At 41.9% G+C, this 20,377-nt stretch overlaps 2 protein-coding genes and 1 long non-coding RNA gene across 7 annotated transcripts in view; 2 read left to right on the top strand and 1 right to left on the bottom strand.

Annotated features, from left to right (window-relative positions):
- LOC105487830 (zinc finger CCHC-type containing 4) overlaps nt 1-11,260 on the top strand; it is a 56,745-nt gene extending 45,485 nt beyond the window's left edge. Inside the window, exons 9-13 of one of the 2 annotated variants that reach the window (XM_011751455.3) lie at nt 3,068-3,189; nt 3,437-3,512; nt 5,677-5,728; nt 6,246-6,390; nt 9,930-11,260. In XM_011751455.3, coding sequence (XP_011749757.2) covers nt 3,068-3,189; nt 3,437-3,512; nt 5,677-5,728; nt 6,246-6,390; nt 9,930-10,065 — 531 coding nt within the window. In that variant the 3' untranslated portion in view covers nt 10,066-11,260. The remainder of the gene's footprint in view (nt 1-3,067; nt 3,190-3,436; nt 3,513-5,676; nt 5,729-6,245; nt 6,391-9,929) is intronic. The other variant, XM_011751456.3, reaches the window with a different exon arrangement.
- A 1,535-nt stretch (nt 11,261-12,795) lies between these two features.
- On the bottom strand, nt 12,796-17,233 carry LOC105487831 (uncharacterized). The gene is made up of 3 exons (XR_003019439.2): nt 17,127-17,233; nt 15,927-16,002; nt 12,796-13,270 (listed from the first exon to the last, which is right to left on the bottom strand). It is a non-coding gene; the product is annotated as an uncharacterized lncRNA (long non-coding RNA).
- Nucleotides 17,234-17,251: 18 nt separating this feature from the next.
- LOC105487829 (anaphase promoting complex subunit 4) overlaps nt 17,252-20,377 on the top strand; it is a 41,770-nt gene continuing 38,644 nt past the window's right edge. For 2 of the 4 annotated variants that reach the window (XM_011751452.2, XM_011751449.2), the window contains exons 1-2: nt 17,253-17,382; nt 17,456-17,594. In XM_011751452.2, the coding sequence (XP_011749754.1) occupies nt 17,466-17,594 (129 nt within the window). In that variant the 5' untranslated portion in view covers nt 17,253-17,382; nt 17,456-17,465. Of the gene's footprint in view, nt 17,383-17,455; nt 17,595-20,377 lie in introns of all 4 variants that reach the window. The other 2 variants (XM_011751454.2, XM_011751450.3) reach the window with 2 other exon arrangements.

Below are 20,377 nucleotides of genomic sequence, written 5' to 3'. Positions count from 1 at the left end.
CATATGGCCTGTGCCTGGGTTGGCTCATGCCTGGGCTCACTTGCACCCAGAGAGAGAGTAAAGCCATGTTGAAACTGTCTACAATTCGAGTGTTTTTCCAGTTACCTGCCACTGGTCTACCTACTCCCCTTGGTCCTCAGCTTGGCCTGAGACCTGACACTTGGCGTGACAATTGACATTACGAACAGGATACTGGGGAGAGTGAGCCTTCATTCCCGGGTGATTCTGGGTCAGCCATGTGGCCACAACATGGGTTGTGGTGCCCGGTGTCAGCTGTACTGCTTGAATGGGCTCCAGTGGAAACCTGGGCAGCGGTAGATGGGTCCCCTGCGAGCATGGAGAAGGCACTGAAGCAGCTAGAAATGCAGAGCACTGAGGAGGAATGAGCTTTTGCCAGCAGAGTTGGATGGGCATTTTTGACTGTGCTACGAGAAGTACACACCCAGTCCCTGAGGGATGCAGTAGAGGTAAGGGCCCTCCAGGTACAGATGGGCATCTGGAGGCTTGGCTACACAACTCAGAAAAAGAGTTAGAAGCTGCCATGAATGGGGACCTCCAGGCACACGCAGGGCGCCTGGAGGCCTGGCTACAGAGCTTGGAAAAGGAATTCGGGCCTGCTCTGGATGCAGGCCTGGGTCTGTTGTCTTGGCCAGAGACCCCCACCTGGTCTGATACCAAGGAGGCTGTTGGTGGGATCGAGGGTTCCGTGCCATAAAGAAGGGAAAGGTGCCCCACCTGCAGGGGTGCCCCCAATGGGAGAAAAGGGGGTCCCAGTGAGTGACATGCTCACAGGTGTGGATAGATTTGATTTTGGCCAGGGTGGAGCAAGAGAAAGTTGATAGGCAGCCCAGTGAACTTTGTGGAGACAGCTGTTTCCAGAGCAACAATTCTAGAAAATACCCAAGCAGGAGAAGAACGTTTCTGCGTGACCTGGTGCCACCCTGGCACTCCAGCCCAAAGACACACAATACCACAGAAAGCAACAGCTCCAGGTTATGGCAGGCAACCCATGTTGTGGCCAGGTGGGGGTGTAAAGTCTTCTGTTTGATGAGGGAACTGGCCGAGGTGCCCCTCCCGAGGAGGCCACATGTGAAATTAGTAATCCACTGGTCTCCCACCAATGTACAGCAAGTGCTGGTGCTGGTAGACACCAGTGCAGATACATTCTGGGGTTGGATATTTTACACGACTTGGCAGCTGTGCCGTCTATCACGGACTTGATGGACCACTAGATGGCACTGGGATAGTATCACTATGTAGTGGAGTTGGCTAATGCATTGTTTTCCAGAGAGCCAGGAACAGTTTGCCTTCATAGGAGGATGACACAGGTTGCCGCAGGGCTTTTTGCATAGCCCCGCCATTAGCCATGGTTTTGTTAATGATATTATGCCCACCTCTGATTCTCTTGCAGATTTAGAAGCAGCAACACTCCCCTTGCCTAGAATTAAGATGGTACGGCTGAGACCGCCTTCCTGGCAGCCAAGTGGGCCATTTAGCAGGCATAAGCCCTATAGATAGTTGACAGGGGCGCCCATTTGAGCTGGATGTACACGTGACCACAGATAGTTTTGGCTGGGGCCAATATCAGTGCATGGAGCACTTGAGAACACCGATGGGCTTTTGGTCCCAGCTGTGGAAGGGAGCTGAGCCCCGTTGTTGATTGATAAAGAAGCAGTTCGTAACTCATATGCTGCCCTTCAGATTCATGACAGCATGGCAGGACAGGCGACAGACATTGTGTGTATGACTTGCCTGATAGTGTGATGGGTGTGTTCGTGGATAACAACCTCCCAAACTGAGACAGCGCAGACATCCACTTTGGCAAAGTGGGGCACCTACTTGGAGCAGCAGAGTATGCTGAGTACAAGTCCCTTAGCATCTGAGTTGCAAGATGTCTTGGGACCTGTCATCCTAATGCAAGATAAGGCCATGGGGCCTAAGGCATAGCCTGACGCAACCCTATACCTTGAGCCATTACTATTTAAGGAAGGGCATCCCCCCATTCCTGATGAGGGGCATGATACACAGATGGGTCTAGCCAAGGTGCTACTGCTGCCTGGACTGCTGTTGCAGTCCAACCTAGTACTGATACTATATGGTTTGCAACCGGGCATGGCAAAGTAGCCAATGGGCTGAACGTAGAGCACTGTGGATGGTGATCACCAAGGAGGTGACACCTATGGTAATCTGTACTGATACCTGGGTGGTCTATCAAGGGTTAACCTTGTGGTTAACTACCTAGAAGTTACAAAGGTGACTAGTTGGTCACCAGCCCCTATGGGGCCAGGCCATGGCAAGACACTATAGGAGGAAGGATGACCTCCTCCTACCAAGTATGGGGACAAAAGGTAATCTGTTGTTGCCTGCCCCAATGCCTTTAAAGGTAGGGGAATAAAAACCCGGCTTAATGTATAAAGCAACATTGGGGTGATGTCACCATGAGGTGGTTGCCTGCCATAACCTGGAGCTGTTGCTTTCTGTGGTATTGTGTGTTATGAATTCAGGGCTCCACCCTATGGGCATGTGTCCCTGCCCAGAGGACACCCTTGGCCTAGGGGGTGGAGTGTAAGAGAGATGGCTGCGCTTTAGTCAGGAGTAGGCTGAGGTGGCTTTCTGGCACAGCGTGACTTAGCAGGTTTGGAGCGCAGTTGCACAACTCCACACGTTATGTAACCATGCCATGTGAGGCTCATTAGGTGATCACACACATGTGCTCGTGCTTGGCTTGGAGCCATTGTTGTCTGTAAAAGGTATAATTACCTGCGAATGCTGTACATACAGCCTTCACCCAGGTCGGCTTGCACCCACGGCTTACGCCCAGTCTTGCTTATACCCAGAGAGAGAGTAAAAGCCATGTCGAAATTGTCTATGATCATTGAGTGTTATTCCAGCTGCCCACTACTGGTCCACCTACTCCCCTTGGTCCTCAGGTTGGACTGGAACCTGACACTTGGCATGACAAATACTTTAATTCATATATTGGCATCAGTTTGTTCATTTATTGGTTAAAGAATCTTAATGTTGACTAATTTGAGTAAATTTTCTGCTTTAATTTTTAACTTTCTAGGTAGATTATGATAATCATGCACTTTATAAACACGGAAAGACAGGTCGAAAACAGTCTCCTGTGCGTATTTTCACCAACATTCCGCCCAACAAAATAATCCTTCCTACTGAAGAAGGGTACAGGTAAGATCAAAGTGGAATTTTGAGGTACACAAGTCACTGAAAATAAAGTTACATATATCTATCAGTCAGATGCTTTCAGTGTTGAATCATGTTATTCTTCTATTACTTTTAAATTAGGTCCATAATTTCATACTGAATTGAATTCAGATTGCACTCAGTTTTTGTAATGAGTGCTTTGTAAAGTTTTATCTACTCTGTAAATTTCAATAAATGTATGCAGCTGATTTCTCTGTCCTTTACTCTGTAGATTTTGCTCTCTGTGTCAACGATATGTTTCTCTAGAGAATCAACACTGTGAGCACTGTAATTCTTGCACATCCAAGGTATGGTGTTCTTATAGAATGTATTTTTATTTAAATATTTTCATTTTATTTTAGCTTACTAGTTTTATTACCTTTTAAATGTTATTTTGTTAATACGATTTGTATTAATATGTATTATCATTTATTAATTATGCTGTAATACAATATTTTAAATTATAGAGTACAACAGCTTTTAAAAATACTTAACTGCCTTCATCATCACCAACAGTCATTTGAATTCATCTTCAAATGGTACTTGGGACTACTAAAATTATCAGTGTTTCAAATAAGGCATTAAATGCATGCTCAATTATGTGTATGTTGAGGGAAAAATTATGGTGTTTCAAATAAGGCACTGACCTATTAGGTACCATCATCATTCTGGCGAAATAATTAATAACATGTACTGTGCACTTTTAATATGCCAGACACTTTCCTAAGAGCTTCACATGGATGAACTCATTTAATCCTCACAACAGCCTTATTAGGTACAGTTACTCCTTGATTTTTTACAGATGAAGGACTGCAAAGGGACATACCTCCTATTTATTTATTTAGGTATTATTTTGTCTTAATACACTTGGTTCTTTAGAGGAGTTTTAGGTTCACAGCAAAATCGAGCAGAAGGTACAGAGATTCCCCATATGTCCCCCGTCCTGACACATGCACATTCTCCCCAACTGTCAGCATCTTCCGCCAGAGGGGTGCGTTTGTTACAAGTGATGGACCTGCATTGACACATCATTAACACCCCGAGCCTAGAGTTGACATTAGGTTCACTCTTGGTGTTTTACATTCTATGGGTTTGAAAAATGTATGACATGTTTTCACCATTACAGTGTCATACAGAGTGGTTTCACTGTTTTCACTAAAAATCTTTTGTGTTCCATCTATTCATCCTTCTTCCTGAAGGGTGTCTCTGGCTACCACTATCTTTTTACTGTCTCTGTAGTTTTTCCTTTTCCAGAATGTCACACAGTTGGAATTATATAGTATATAGCCTTTCAGATTGGCTTCTTTCACTTAGTAATAGGCATGAAAGGTTCCTTCATGTCTTTTCATGGTTTGATCGCTCATTTTTTGTTAGCTCTGAATGCTATTCCTTTGATATACCACAACTTGTTTACTCATTCACCTACTGACGGATATCTTGGTTGTTTCCAAGTTTTGGCAATTATAAATAAACCCCCTAATTTTTTAGGAAGGCAGGGTGACCCTTAAGTTGTTTTGTTTATTTTAACTAAATCTGGTCAGAAAGGGCATGTGAAGTTTAGTTTGGCTCATAAGCACAAATTATTCTCTAAAGAAGAGGCTGCATTTATATAAACATTAGAAAGTACATTTTTCATGATTATAGAATGGTATTACTGGTTATACTTGTTTTTAACAATGTTAATACATCTGATTGTTTATATTTAGTTTTTATTAGTTGAGACATGCTGTGTATTCTTCATTTAAAAAAAATTATGCCCAGATTGTATAGTTTAAAGTTGAGGGAAACAAACTTATTATTTAGAGATGCACACAAAGGTAGTAAAAGGAAGCAAGAGCTAGGAAATGACAATCACACAATTTAAAGAGGTGTCATTTGGAGGGGACGGGAGGAATGCTGTGACTGAGTAGGGGCACGGGACAGTTTCCAGAGGGCTGGTGGTATTCTTTCTTGACCTCGTGGGTTTTATCCGTGTTTGCTTTACAATACTCATTAAATTGGATATATTTTATGCACCTTCCTAGATATTTTTATTTCATAGTTTTAAAATTAATCAAACAGTAACCTATAATCTATCTTTCTAAATTATGTAAAGTTCTCAAATATGAATTTCATTAAGGATTATGCAGTATAGACACATAAAATTATGAATCATTAATTCTCTTGAAATTTTCATTTGAGTCCTTCTTTGTGCAGATTGGGTTGCTTGAACTGGAGTGGATTTTCAAGATCATTTAGATAAATCTCCTAGTTTTACAGTTAAGGAAATTGAGGCCCATCAAGGAGGCATTTGAGTTGAGTGGAGAAATGCATAAATTAAAATCAAAGTATTTAATTGTGAAGCCCAGAAAAGGCAGAAATAAGGAATGAATAATTTACACAGATTTTAATAAGACATTTTAATTTTTAATTGTAGAACTTGATTTTTAATAACAAATTAAATATAATTAAAAAAAATTTTTTTTTTGATAGGATGGCAGGAAATGGAACCATTGCTTTCTCTGTAAAAAGTGTGTAAAGCCTTGTAAGTATTGAGACTTAATGTTTGAGATCCTATGAACACATTTTAGAGTTTTTCTCCATCTAAATAGGATTTTTCATTGGATTTATAAAGGAAAAACTAATCAGGGTAGAGACTTGTAATTTATTTGCTTTTTAATTTTATAGTTATCAACATGTATGTTCTGCCTTGTTCTGCCTTGCAGGAGAGATGATTGCTCACCTGTTTCAGTGTGGCATTTGGTTTGACTTATTTTAATAAGGCATTGTGTCACTCAGCCAGCATCCATTGTGACAGTAGCTGTCAGCTCATAACTTACTGGAGAAGGGCTGAATTTGTTGCATGTAACAGATAGAAGTTAGCTAGTTTATGTGGAATTCTAACCTCTTCTCCCTGGTCTGTTTAGCCAAACTAAAACTAGCTGTGCAAACTAGCCACAATATTTCAAGTAAACACTGTTCGTATATCCTACCTTAAAAGTTAATAAGATGAAAAATTACGTTACATGAACTTCTTTTAAAACTTAATTTTTATTTTACAGCCTGGATCCACTGTAGCATTTGCAATCACTGTGCTGTTCCAGATCACTCTTGCGAGGGCCCCAAAGATGGCTGCTTTATTTGTGGTGAATTGGATCATAAACGCAGTACTTGTCCTAACATTGCTACATCTAAAAGAGCTAACAAGTCAGTCGAATACGTAACTAGAAAAATGTATTCCATCTGTGTTTTATACAGGGTAATCCATAAAAGCATGCAACATTTGGAGGATCTTAAAGTGCCAAGTTAATTGTCACTTTCACTATTATGTACTGGTTGCATAGATGGATGGAGAGAGGAGAGAAAGATGATTCAAAGAGCTTGCTTTCAAAGAGCTTACAGTTCTATAGCTTAGACATGAAAATAACCAAAATATGAGGTAGAAAGTGGTTAACTTTGCCTCTCCTTAGCTTTACGTCTCATGTGTAAAGTTACAGGGCTTGACAGTTCATGCTTTATTGAAGGACATGATATTTAAGTCAGGCTTTGAGGAACAGATCAGATCTAGACACACGATGGCAGGAAAGGCTGGAGAAGCCATTTCAGATTGAATATCAAGTAATTCTACAGTAGGCAAATTGTAAGAGAGCTATTTCTTTATATCAGATTTTAAGAAAAATATTTAGACATGCTTAATACTTAAATATTTGAAATTTTTATTACTTTTTTTCCTGTGATTATTTTCACATCTCTTACCAATATTTGGTTACAGTTATCGATTACAACTCAGAGTAAAGGGAGAGCAATGACAATAGCATATTTAGAAAAGGCATTGCTTCTAGAATAGTTATCCCCAAAATAAAACAAGACAAAACAAAAAAAGAAAAACACTGCTATTTTAACAGGGCTAATTTGAATGATTATACTTTTTTCCTAACTAAAAGGGATGATAGCGATTAAGTGCTCTTGCTTTATTGCTAAGAAAACTAATGTCACACAGTTATTAATTGGAGATTACCAGATAGCTAAATTTGACATTATGTGACATATGAAATTTCAGATTGGGCTACCATATGACTATGACTTGTAATTAAAGAAAAATGGATTCTTATTAGAAATATCTGATACTTTGGTAATTATTTATGATAATATTACAATTCTTTCCCATGTGTTTTATTTATTTGTGGTCAGTGAAATTTTTTTTTTCCATTGTGGTCCAACCACTTGAATTCTGGCTACCATTACAACTGCCTCGTTCCTACATTTACTCTACTTTAAATAATTATTTCCACTGAGTAATCCAGGATAAAGTAAAGTTTTAAAAACTTAATTAAAGAAGCTTACTGAAGCATCTTATAAAATATTTCCCTTAGAATAAACCTTCAGAAATTGAATACAACCTCATAATCATATTGGTCTGGGATTGCTGTACCATTGTCAGTGTGATGCTGGGTGGTAGTCAGTAACATGCTCAGCCTTTAATTCTGTGAACTTACCTGGAAACTGAATTTGCATTTTGATACTCTATTGTAGGCCCTTCATTGCTTCCTAAATATAGTCTATTTGGCAGTAATATACTATTTCATTAGGGGAAATCATCTAGTATCTTTCAGTACTAGATCTTATCAAGTTTAATTCCAAGAGCAAATCCTTTGAGATGTGGATGCCTGATAATTCTTAAATAATATTACTTTTTTCCTCAGAGAAGACACCTAAACTCCTATTAATAGTTACTGCTTTAAAAAAAAATTATTTTGAAATTGACAAAGCAAAATTATTTTTTTATTTACAATAGTGAAAAATAACAACCTTTTTAGCATACATGACATAAAAGGTCTTTCCATCTCAGGCTTTTTACAGCTGTCTTATATTAATTTGTTTTTCCTTGGTGTTAATTTTTCTTTAGTTGCTAACTGGAATGATGCTGGCTCCCTCTTGTGGTTAAAGCTCATTTTATCAGTTACATAAATATAAATTAAAGGACAAATACTAGGTCAATTTAATTTTAAGAAAAAATAAAACTGACTTATAGTCAGTTCATCACCATTCAAAGACTTTATCTCTGGAAAGTTTTGTATATTCATATTACAAATGAATATTTTCAAATATTTTCCTCCTGTTTTTGTTTACCATATCCCCTAGTGAAATTTCATTCATTTTTAGTCCTGCTTATAAGTGGATGAGCCAAAGAGAAACTTAAATTTTGTGTACAGGCACACATGGCTTCACTGACTTTGCCATTAGAGATTATGCTGTATTTCATTAAGTTTGCTAAATCATCACTTATCAAGAAAGTATCCTACTTCAAAAAAGTGGGGAAATAGATTTATATAGTATGCACTAATCAGTATAATACTATAAAGATAACTTTTTTGTTTAAGTTTTCAATCCTACTACTTCTGTAAACTGTTCTATTTTGAACTGATAAGGTATCCCTAGTCCACAGTGCAAAATTTAAATATGAAAAAATTTAAGGTTGTCAAGCAAAATTCTGTGGAATAGTCATGTGGAACTAATAATGGCTAATATTTATTGAGTGATTATTATATGGTTAGCAGTTTGCATATATATAAATAATTTAGAGTATATAGTACAGCACAGGTCCTGGAATCAAGCTGGTTCTGCCAGTTCCTCATGGAATGTTCATCGATTTCATAGCCTCAATATCTTCACCTAAAAAAGTAGGGATAGAGAGGGGGTGACTATCCTCCCCCTTATATCTCTGTCTCCAAGCTCCTTGAAGTCAAAGATTATGCCCATTCATTTTTGTATTCTCATCAGGTAACATATATGCTGAGTAAACAAAAAGTGAGGCATAAATTGAACCCATTGGGGGATACATTGTTCATGAAGCTCTTTTCCCAGGTTTATTCCTGACAAGATCACGAATAAGCTTTTCCTATGGAGAAGCTTATGAGAGGTGAACCTAACAATTCATATTGCTGGGTAATCAGGGGAAGAGTCCTGGTTTGGCGGTGCTGTAGCTCTAGCCCCTTCCTTGTTTCTCGATGTGATGAGTGTCATGACATGATTCAGCTAGCGAGAAAGTGAATGGATGGGCCAGTAATTTTTTTAGCCACAGGTCGCCTGTAAGTGCGGAGAACACCAGAAACAAAGAATCTGTTTTGTCTGGTGTGGTTCAGTGTTTTCAGAGGGTGAGTTCCAGCTTGTTTATTTTGAAGCTAATCTTTAAGATAAGGACCACAAAATGCTGATACTCTGCGTGGCACTTGTCAGGACTTTAAGATCCGCTGAGGAAAGGAAAATCTGTAGGACTTAGGAAATGGGCCCTTTCAAGGCTTGTTGGTTTTTTCCATTGTGCTGTTTCATTTTTCTACCTCTGCTAACTGCCCCATGTATCAGCTCCTCTCCGGAAAAAACGGCATTCAAGGATTTGGAGATCGAAGTGCTGAGTTGAGCAGTACAGATGTACAAAAAACTTCTTTAAAAAGTCCAGTCTCACTGCCTTTGCATTTACCTCTGTGGTGTTTGCCCCAGACAGCTTGTTCTAAATCCATAGTAACCATCTTTTAAATAATTTTTTTTTCTCAAGCATTTTGCTTGGTCAGGCCTCTGGCTCTTTCCTTGTTGTTACGGTTAAGAGACTGAGGATTTATGCTTGCAATACAGTAGATTCTTTCCCTTCTTCTATTTTCTTATTTGGTTAGCTAGTTAATTAAACTTCAACATAATTACATAATTCACTGTGCTCATTCTGTGAAATAATTTAGCACCTTGTTTTCCAGAGCTGTCGGAAAGCAGAAGCAAAGAAAAAGTAATAAGATGAAAATGGAGACCACGAAAGGACAATCCATGAATCATACATCTGCTACAAGGAGAAAGAAAAGGAGGGAAAGAGCCCATCAATATCTTGGCTCTTAAATGTCCAGTGACTTGAGAATAAGAAAGATTTATGGTCCAACCTTTGATGCCATTTTCTGAAAGTGCCACACTGGACTTAAATTCAGCCGCTTCCAGAGGTATGCACCTTTCTGAGCTAGATAACAGGCAGGTGGCATTTGCTGGCTTACAGTCCCTTATCTGCCTCTCTGGAGACTGGGAGTTGTTCCATCTTCAGCCGGTTTACTAGTTCTTTCAGCATTCATTTTTCCTCATTTTAAGTCTCTCCCAGTCGCATTATTCTATTTTTATTTTTTTTGAAACGGAGTCTTGCTCTGTCTCCCAGGCTAGAGTGCAATGGCATGACCTCAGCTCACTGCAACCTCTGCCTCCCGGGTTCAAGCGATTCTCCTGCCTTAGTCTCCTGAGTAGCTGGGATCACAGGCACATGCCACCATGACTGGCTAATTTTTGTATGTTTAGTAGAGACGGGGTTTCACCATGTTGGCCAGGCTGATCTCGAACTCCTGGCCTCAAGGGATCTGCCTGCCTTGGCCTCCCAAAGTGCTGGGATTACAGGCATGAGCCACCTCACCCAGCTCGTGTCACATTATTCTAGCCTCTTTAATCTAGAAAATGCAGACAGCATTCTTTTGCAGAAGATGTCAGAAGAAAACGAAAGTGAAAACCTATGAAGTTTGTCTACCTTGAACATAAAAGTATGTTCATTTAAATAGGAAAATATTTTATGTTAAATATGAAACAATAGTTTAAACCCCACTTGAAAAGTACAGTGTACAATTATTTTTAGACTGAATTTGAAGATGATGGAAAGAGTTTTTACAAAGGCACTGTATAGATATAGAGATTGTAATTTTAATTACATTATTATTAAATATTTATTTTCCATGTACTTTTTGCAGTTGTCTTTTGATGGTCTAGAATCACTTAAATGCTTGTTGAATGAGTGAGATGTTTAGAACTAAGACTTGCTCTGTCATTCCAGTGTCTTTTAACCTATGCAGTCAGTTTCTCTCTTTGTAAAAGTAGTTCGGAGCAGAAGTCAGGAGAGTTTAGTAATTAAACTCCTCATTCCTACCCTTAACGTTTCCTGGCTGTATGATCTTGGCCAGGCCACTCTCTCTCTAAAAGCCCTGGTTTCTTCATTATTATAATGGGGAGAATATCAGCTATACCTGAGGTTTGTTTTGTGATTAAATTTTAAATGAGACCCAAGTGCTTGGCTCTCAGTTCTCCTCTGTCATTGGTGAGTTATGTTAACAATAAAGATTGTTACTGGGGTCTAATGGTGATTATCTTTTGGCCCGAAAACAAAGCACTTAACTGCAGTAATTTGAACTCCCAGAACAGTTCATCTCCCCATTTCTCTGCTAGTTATTATCTCCTTAAGACTGAATTGTTTTGAATGACTTATATTTGCATAATGACTTTTCTCTTGTTTCCAAACAACTGCTATAAAGCAGATTTGAAGGCATCTTTGTTTGGGGTTAGCCAGAGCCCTGTAAGGAAGGGTAGAGGAACTGCACTCTACCTGGTATTTAAATTCCAGGTAAGTTAGGACTGATGCCTGGTGTAGAATACTCAAGTGTGGCCCAGATCCGTGTGGCAGTGGTATACCTCAGTTGACATCAAAAGATGAGTTATACCCCTGGACTTCATAAGCATCAGAAAGCTCTTCTCCCCTTTGTTACATGGAGTGCTATGATAGGAGGGGCACATTTGGAGGTGACTGGGTGAGATATGAACTTTGTAAAACCATTCTGAGAGTTCCCCTCTCTGATTCAAGCAAGGATAGGGACATTGCCTGACTTTATGGTGTTCACCATTCCATGATAAAATCTATTGAAATCTCTGAAACTAAGACACCTGAGGGACTGTGACTACTGAAAAATTGAGTTCTGAAGGCCAAAGTTATTCTCATCACTATATTTCCTTAATTTTAAGATACCATCAGTTGTAAAATACACCATTGATTTTATCATAGCTTTTCGGGGGAGAAGAGAAATAATACTTCATTAATTAATTTTTAGATTATCTGATTTCAGAAATACTGAAATGCAAATAAAAAAGACACATCTTAGAATTGAGGAAATAGTTATAATCAGGAATAATGTACTTACTTATTTATTTTGAGACAGAGTCTTGCTCTGTCAGACAGGCTGGAATGCAATGGTGGGATCTTGGCTCACTGCAACCTCTGCCTCCCGGGTTCAAGCAATTTTTGTGCCTCAGCCTCCTGAGTAGCTGGGATTACAGGTGCCCACCACCACACCTGGCTAATTTTTGTATTTTTGTAGAGACTGGGTTTCTCCATGTTGGTCAGGCGAGTCTCGAACTCCTCATCTCAGGTGATCTGCCCGTCTTGGCCTCCCAAAGTCCTGAGATTACAGACGTGAGCCACTGCACTCAGCCAGGAATAGTGTACTTTAAAACTTTATTACTGTCTTAGAAAGTTAAAAATAGGAAATCTGGTGATTTTATACTTACATTCAGTTAATACTAATTTTAAGGACTTAATCTCTATTCCTTTTTCAGAGAATAAACTAATTAGTAGGCTGTAAAAATGTGTCTCTGGGAGGTAGAATGTGAAGCGGGATGAGGTCATTTATTCTTAATAGAGATCTGAACATCTGAACATTAAGATACCTTCTCAAAATAGCAATAGAAGAAAATCCCTGACATTTGACAGATAACATTTTCTAAGCTTTTTAAAAGGACACTTTTAATAAATAATTACAGCTAAATTTCATTCTTCTTCTTGTATTATGAAATTTAATCAGATACAAAGTCTTTTTGTAGGCCTGATTTCATATTTTTTTCCTACATTAGTCCAGTACCTAGACTAGTTTATTACTCCATATGCCCCATTCTTTTCATCTGATACTGTTCTTTCTGCTTGGAATATGTCCCTCCATGTGACCAGTCCGTTCTCATTTGGGAATCTTCCATGAGTCCCTGATACTGAAACCTTCTTTGGCACCTTGGCGTTCTATACTACATTTAAAGCCTTTCACATATTATTCTGTGATTATTTTTACAGATTTTATTTCCCTCAAAGATTTAGGTCTCTTAATGTCAGCACCCATTTCATCTGCTCTTGTGCATCTTGTGCCTTGTTGGTGCTCAATAAAAATTTGATGTAAGAATGGAATTTTCTAGAGTCTTTGAAGTGGTAGGCATGCCTGAAATACGGACTGGACCCACTCTAATATGTTTCTTCTAGGTACTGAAAAAGAAAACAGATTTATATTAGGAGGGACTTAGAGTCAATATGAGGACCACCCTAACACTGAAGTTTTAAACGTGGGGATATGCTGTGCGAAGATGAGTAGCCTTATCTGCAAGGCCCCTTCAAAGTAAACTGCAAAATACTAGGCATCTGGGAGAAGTTTGACTAATCTTGAAATATAAAATCACAACCTACAAAGGGTCCTGGTCTGCTCCCACTGCCTTCACAGTGTCCCTGTTGGTCTCTCCACTGGAGTAGTACATCTGTTGCCAGAGAAATAAAAATGTGTATGCTTGTGTGTTGTTTTTATACTTCTTTTATGGTACTTAAATCATGCCCTGTATAAGAATGACTTTACATACTTGTTTAGCCCTGTACAGATTAGAAGCTCATTGATGGCAGTGCCTGTGGACATCATTGTGTTTGCTTACTAGGCACGAGAACTGTGCCTCTTCTACAGTGATAGAGATTACCAGCCGCATCACCTGTGACCTCAGTTAATGGGAAGCAGGCAGCCAAGCTAACACATTTCTTCCCCCTCTAGGTAGTAGGTGCTCATAAATACAACTGAGTGAATGGAAATGCCATTTAATATCCTGCTTTATGCCTCGCACCCTAACTATGCTATGTAAGAAGCAGGTACACTTCGAGCTGTCTAGGTAGGACAGCTTCCAGAAAATCTAAAGGAAAATCCAGTTTTACTTATTTGATGTGATTTTAATTGGACCATGAGGACCTGGGTTGAAATTACTTGAGGGTCAGCTAAGAAGGTCATTGCAATAAAGTAAAGATCTCTGCTATTTGATTTCAGGCAATAGTATAAATGTTAACTCAGCAAGATGAGGCAAATAGCACCAACACTGAGCAACAAGATCTCAGATCTCTGAGAGGCTGAGTTTTATCTCAATTGTCTTTGGCGGGACAGTTAGTTACAAGATCCCTGGTTTAGCTGCTTGATACCACTGGATACTAGAAGAGGTGAAACCTGGTGATCTCTAAGATGGTAGGCCTGAATAGATGGGCCACTTTCTTCATCTGCAAGTGTGGAGAGGAGGAGTGGGAGAACACTAGAGGAAGTCACCCCAAACATTCCACATGCTTAAAGAAGACAGGCCAGGTGCGGTGGCTCACGCCTGTAATCCCAGCACTTTGGGAGGCTAAGGGGGGTCGGGGGGAGTGGATCACCTGAGGTCAGTAGTTCGAGACCAGCCTGGCCAACATGGTGAAACCCCCGTCTCTACTATAAATACAAAAAAATTAGCTGGGCATGGTGGCGGGTGCCTGTAATCCCAGCCACTCGGGGCAGGAGAATCGCTTGAACCTGGGAGGCAGAGGTTGCAGTGAGCCGAGATCACGCCATTGCACTCCAGCCTGGGCGACAAGAGCAAGAGTCCGTCTCAAACAAACAAACAAAAATAGGAAAACAAAGGTTGCTGCCTGTTAACTTTACAGTTAATACATGAGCCAGGTAAATCAAGGAAAAATAGAAGCATCTCTAATCCTACCACCCAGAGATAACCCCTCTTATAACTTCCCTGTCTACTCTTCCAAAGATAGGTTCTTGCATAAGTAGGTTTACAGACACATGCACAAATTTCCCTCAAGAAAATGGAATTTTAATTACATACTGTTTTATGTCCCATGCTTTTTCATAAGTATATTGTGAACATCGATTTATGTCTGCATAGTATTCTTCGGGATAGATACATTTTTCAAAAATCTATGATGGGACATCTAGGTGGTTTGCATTTTTTCACTTTCGTAAATAATCTCATAATGAACATACTTAAGCAAATATTTATTTCTCCTGCCCTTGCCTCCTTAAAAAGCACTGATGCCTGATCCCTGAGCCTTCTTCCCTTTTTCTCTTTATTCTGTGTCACCAATGCACAAATGAGCCAGTTTGACAAAGCAGTATTTTCCTAAGGATGGGGGAGGCAAAAAAAACAGAGGAGGTAAAGCTAAAATCTTTATGGGGCAGTGGGAAGAAGAAAAGGCTGGAAACACGATGTGTTAATATTTCTTGCCTTACGGCTACTTTGGATCATTTCCAAGAACAATTCCTGCCCCCTACTGCCTACCAACACACCTGAGGGTCTATAGCAAACTTGTCTAACTCGCAGCCTGCGGCACAGGAGGGCTTTGAATGCAGCCCAACACAAATTCATAAACTTTCCTAAAACATGAGTTTTTTTGTGTTTTCTTTTTTTTAGCTCATCAGCTGTCATTAGTGTTAATGTATTTTATGTGTGGCCCAAGACAATTCTTCTAATGTGGGAAGACAAAAGATTGGACACCCCTGGTCTATAGCAGCATCAAACTCTGCTGTTTCCTGCCCACACCTGGAACTCCACAGCTATGCTGTTTCCTTTGCTGTAAGGCTTAGGAAATTCATATTCCGTGAACACTTAATGTGCAGGTGGTTATACTCAGTCCTTTGCAGTACGGTGTTTATGCCTCTGGGAACAGTCATTTTCACGTGCTGTGTGGGTGTTTGTATTCAGGTAAATTCCAGGAAAATGGACACTCAATTTCCATTAGAATATCAAGTGCATAGATACTGGACCCCCACCAGGTGATCCATTATAACCGCCCCAAAACATTAACACCTGAAAATGCGTTTTGTGAAAAACAAAGGCAGATGCATTTTTACCTTAGAAATGTTGATTCTGGAAGAGTTGGGGGCACATGCTAAGTTGTCTGCGGCAAAGGCAAGGGTTGCAAAGCCCCTGAAAGGAAACAGGGTAGGTATAAAGACAAAGGCTAAGAACAGTACTTGGCACAAAATAGTTACTTGATGCTGAATGAATTAGTCTCCCTCCGTCATCTACTTCCCAGGGGCTAGATCCAGACAAAGGTCTAGAAGATGGGGCCTGTTCAAAGTTAAAGGTCCTGCGGTCTCTTTCTTCTTTGAACAAGTCAAAGGTAGTGAAAAGTAGACTTTCTACCAGAGGGTTTAAGAACCCTAGGATGACACTGTCACATTCTCTTAGGGAGGTCATAGCTGTGGGAACTGTGAACATGTTGACTCATTTAAATGTGTCCTACATAAAGCAACATCAGATGAATTCTGATGTACAGGTCTGCCAGGCTGACCCGTGAGCCTCTGGGCAGAGTTCCTGTCCCATGCATTCGTGTAGCCTCAGTTCCCCCACATAGTAAATGCCAAGAAGAAATCGTGTATGAGCCTACACTCTATTCGTTATGATGGGTCTGCAACTATCAATATGTTTTGAGGGTTAAATGGGATGAGGTGTCACAGTATTATTTTCCTGTTAGGGAGGTTTTAGGCAGGCGCCTCTTCTCTCTTCAAACTGGAATCACCCGAAGAGTTTTAGTAAATACTGGGCCCATCCAGGGTTAATTTTCTTCTAATTGGTTTGGGGTGCTGCTTGGAGAGGGGGACTTTTAAAATTCTATACTGACCCACCAGGAATGACATGAGAACTACTTGCTTAGTAACTGTCAGAGGAGGCTCCAGCTGATCAGGACCTAAAGTTCATATTCTTTATCATCTCCCCGTTGTTGCTGAAGCCTACCCCATAAACCCCTAACGTCCCGTCGTCCACAGCAGCGAATTTCCGGGAAAACGGGAAACCTATGCAAGCATGCCCACACACGTGCACAAACGCGTTCCCAAAAGCCCCGCGTGCGGCCGCAGGGGCCCGCCCCGCCCTTCTCGGGCCCTTCTGGGTCCCCGCGCCCAGCGATCCCACCCGCACCTGGGTCTGGGGCTCCGCTCCCTCCCTCTCCGCGGCACTCGGGCTTCCCTGCCCCGCCCACGTGCCCCACCCTCCCTCGCTCCGCCCCTCGCTGCTCCCTGCCCCGCCCACGGGCCCCATCCTATCCCCACCTCGCTCCGCCCCTCGCTGCTCCCTGCCTCGCCCACAGCGCCCGGTCCCCGTCCGCCGGGTCTGGCTCTCAGCCCCGCCAAGCCCGGTGCGCGCCCCGCCCCGCCTCCTCCTCTCGCGAGGCAGTCTCGACGCCGGAAGTGCCTGGAGCGCGCGACAGCGGCGAGGCGGGGCGGTCTGGAAGCTGTGGCGCGCGGCCGGCAGAGGGAGGGGTGAGGTCGCTGGGGCTGTGTTAGTCACCGGTGGGGACTCTTGCAGGTACAGCCGCGGTCGGGGCTCCTCGTGGAGGGCCGGGAGCTTCTGCCGGCCTCTTACTGGGGTGTCGTTGCAGGGCCGTCCCCATGTTGCGTTTTCCGACCTGTTTCCCGTCCTTCCGGGTGGTGGGAGAGAAGCAGCTCCCGCAGGAGATTATTTTCCTGGTCTGGTCGCCCAAGCGGGATCTCATTGCTTTGGCCAACACAGCGGGCGAGGTGAGTGAGCCGGCGGGAGCCCGCGTGTGCTGGGTCTGCTCCCGGGGTCCCAAGAACACCGAGCCCGAGCCTGTTCTTTCGGGCCATAGGCGGCCGTAGTCTCGGTTTCCCCTTCTGCAGACATGGTGGGCCACCTGCTACCCTTGCCTCCCAGGACGGCAGCAAACTTTAAGTATGTATGCGAAAGGTGATGTCTGTGCTATTTTCGGTACTTTCATGGCTAAAGTAACAGTTTTCACACAGCTTAACACCGTCACGCAATCCTGCTTCCCCAAGTCGTCTTCAGTCATTGGTTTATTAATTAAATGAACTTTTAAAAAAGCGCACGATGTGCCACTCATGAGCTAGACATAGTGGTAGATCCAGGGACCCTGCCCTAAGTTTGCTTACAGTTTTAATGGCAGAAGGAAGAGTTATTATCAAACTTCAGCTGCAGAAGTGCATGCATGTAGCTGCCACAGAGGATATATTTAAGAATCTGGCTTCTCTTGTCCACGTTTTATACTACGGGTTGGATAACCACCACTAAAAATACCTTTAAATTGGACAAGGAAGGGATGCATTGGATTCCAGAGAGAACGTGCATGAATGTTATCACCATGTCTTGTTCACATTAAATTTCATCGAGTATAAGCCAGTTGTACCCAACTTTCTGCTGAGAGTTACTACCTGCCAGCCATTTTGTAAGGAAACCTTCACCTGTGCATCTTTCCGCCTCTGGCTTGAGAGTTATCTGGCCAGGTGAGAGTTGTATAGAGTCAAATTTGGAAACTAGGTGATAAGGAAATCGTAGCACCCTGCAGACTACAGCACCATGTTATCTGCCATGATCCAGTCGCCGGGGTATTGATGTCTCATTTTTCAGGGCCCTCCATGAAATCTCGTCTCCCTCCACTGCCGGGATGCTTTGAAACTCTGTTGTGGCTCTAGAGAGCAGCAGGTGATACAGCCACAGAAGTAGGAGGGAAGGTAGACAGGAGGCACATCCGTGCAATCAGATGGGTAGGTGTGATAGAGGGCACTATTATATCCATTTTCTCAGTGAAGGAAGAAGCAAGGGTATTGTCTATGGGTGAAGATGGAGAAGAATATATTGGAAGTTTGAGAAAGAAGAGGTATGAAAAAGCTAACAAGGCAGGTGGACTTAGGAAGCCTAATAGGATTGCCTGTCAGTGTTACGAGCCACACAAGATCGGTGTTGTTATTTGAGAGACACTGGTTGAATGAGGTTGTATGTGTCTCTCTCCATTCTGTTTGGCTGTGTGGGTGCAGGCATCGTTGGGTTTAACCAGGATTGTTGTTTTGCAAGTATGACAAAGCAAGAGAAAGATGAAAGAGAGTTGAAGTTATGTGCAAGGGGAGTGATTGTGTTTCTGAACTTTGGGTTCTAACTTGATGAAGGAGGGAAGCGAAGGCAGGGGAGAGGGACAGTAAATAGGTGGTAGAATCAATAGACTGTATCCTGGTGAGGTCAAAGAATTGGAGTTGAGTATTGTAGAGATGAGCTGTAAAGAGGGGCGGTGGATGGAAAGTGGGAAGTTTGAAATGGAGATTTTGGTGGCCCTGCAGTTGCTGGTAATGACCAGGCCAGGGGTATGACCCTGAGAGTGGCTGAGTGCAGTAGAAGATGTGATCACTGGAGGAGAGGCAATTGAGAGCTAGGGCATCATAGCTCTTGAAATCACCAAAAATGAGGATGAGTGTGTTGCTAGAAAGCATAAGGGAGCCAGGTATCCAGATGTTCGAGGAATGAGGGGAATGGCCTAGGGGTCTGTAGAGGACTGCAATTAGAGGGATAGCGGTCGTATGGTGTGATTACATGTGATTCAAAGTTAGGAGATTTTCAAGAAGAGAAGAAATGGCATCAGGCATCAAGGAAGACACCTACTTCATCTCCTGCCCAAGAGTAGCAGTACAAGGGCTGTGGGATACAAAATGGCCACCACCTAGCAAGGCTGCAGGGAAGCATTGTCCTCAGGTGAGAGGCACATTTCAGAGAAAAGTATGAAGATATTAATTTCATGATGACACCTGACCGTGAGCTATAGAAAGCACAGAGGAAGGGTTTCAGAAGTAAGAAATGGCAGGAATGGTTTCAGAAAAGAGAGGGTCAAGTCCAGGAGATGATGTAACCCGGAGTGAAGGGTGCTGTGATCTGTGAGATAAGGCAGGGTCATGGTGGTGAAGCTGAGTGTGGAGATAGGGAGGGGTCTTGGAGGAGCATGTGCATTTTGTGAAGCCTTTTCTTCCTTACTGTCAGTGGTTGTATAGAAGCTGCTACAGGGGCAGTCGTAGAGCTCTTGGGCAACATTTTGATCTTCCAAGGTGGGAATTTACTGGTGTGGAAATGGAGATTTAGAATGGTTAAGTGATTTGTCTAAGATCCATGGCTAGTGAGTGACACAGCTGAAATTAGGTGCCACGTGGACTAATTCCAGGCTTCGTATAATTTGACTATATTACAGCTAGCTACCTTTTTAGTGGTGTTTGTGTTCTTTTATTTCTTTTTTGGTTGTCACCTTGGACAGCCTTCTTTATAAAAGGTAAGTCTCCCGTTGACATAAAAGATTAGGTACAGGGCCAGGCACAGTGGCTAACATCTGTAATCCCAGCACTTTGGGAGGCCGAGACAGGTGGATCACCTGAGGTCAGGAGTTCAAGACTAGCCTGGCCAACATAGAGAAACCCCATTTCTACTAAAAATAAAATATTAGCCGGGTGTGGTGGCATATGCATGTAATCCTAGCTACTCGGGAGGATGAGGTAGGAGAATTGCTTGAACC

The sequence above is a fragment of the Macaca nemestrina genome, chromosome 3, assembly GCF_043159975.1.
Source record: "Macaca nemestrina isolate mMacNem1 chromosome 3, mMacNem.hap1, whole genome shotgun sequence".
NCBI classification, from domain to species: Eukaryota; Metazoa; Chordata; class Mammalia; order Primates; family Cercopithecidae; genus Macaca; species Macaca nemestrina.
The sequence above is the reverse complement of the archived record's forward strand: the minus strand, read 5'-3'. Positions and strand labels throughout refer to the sequence as shown.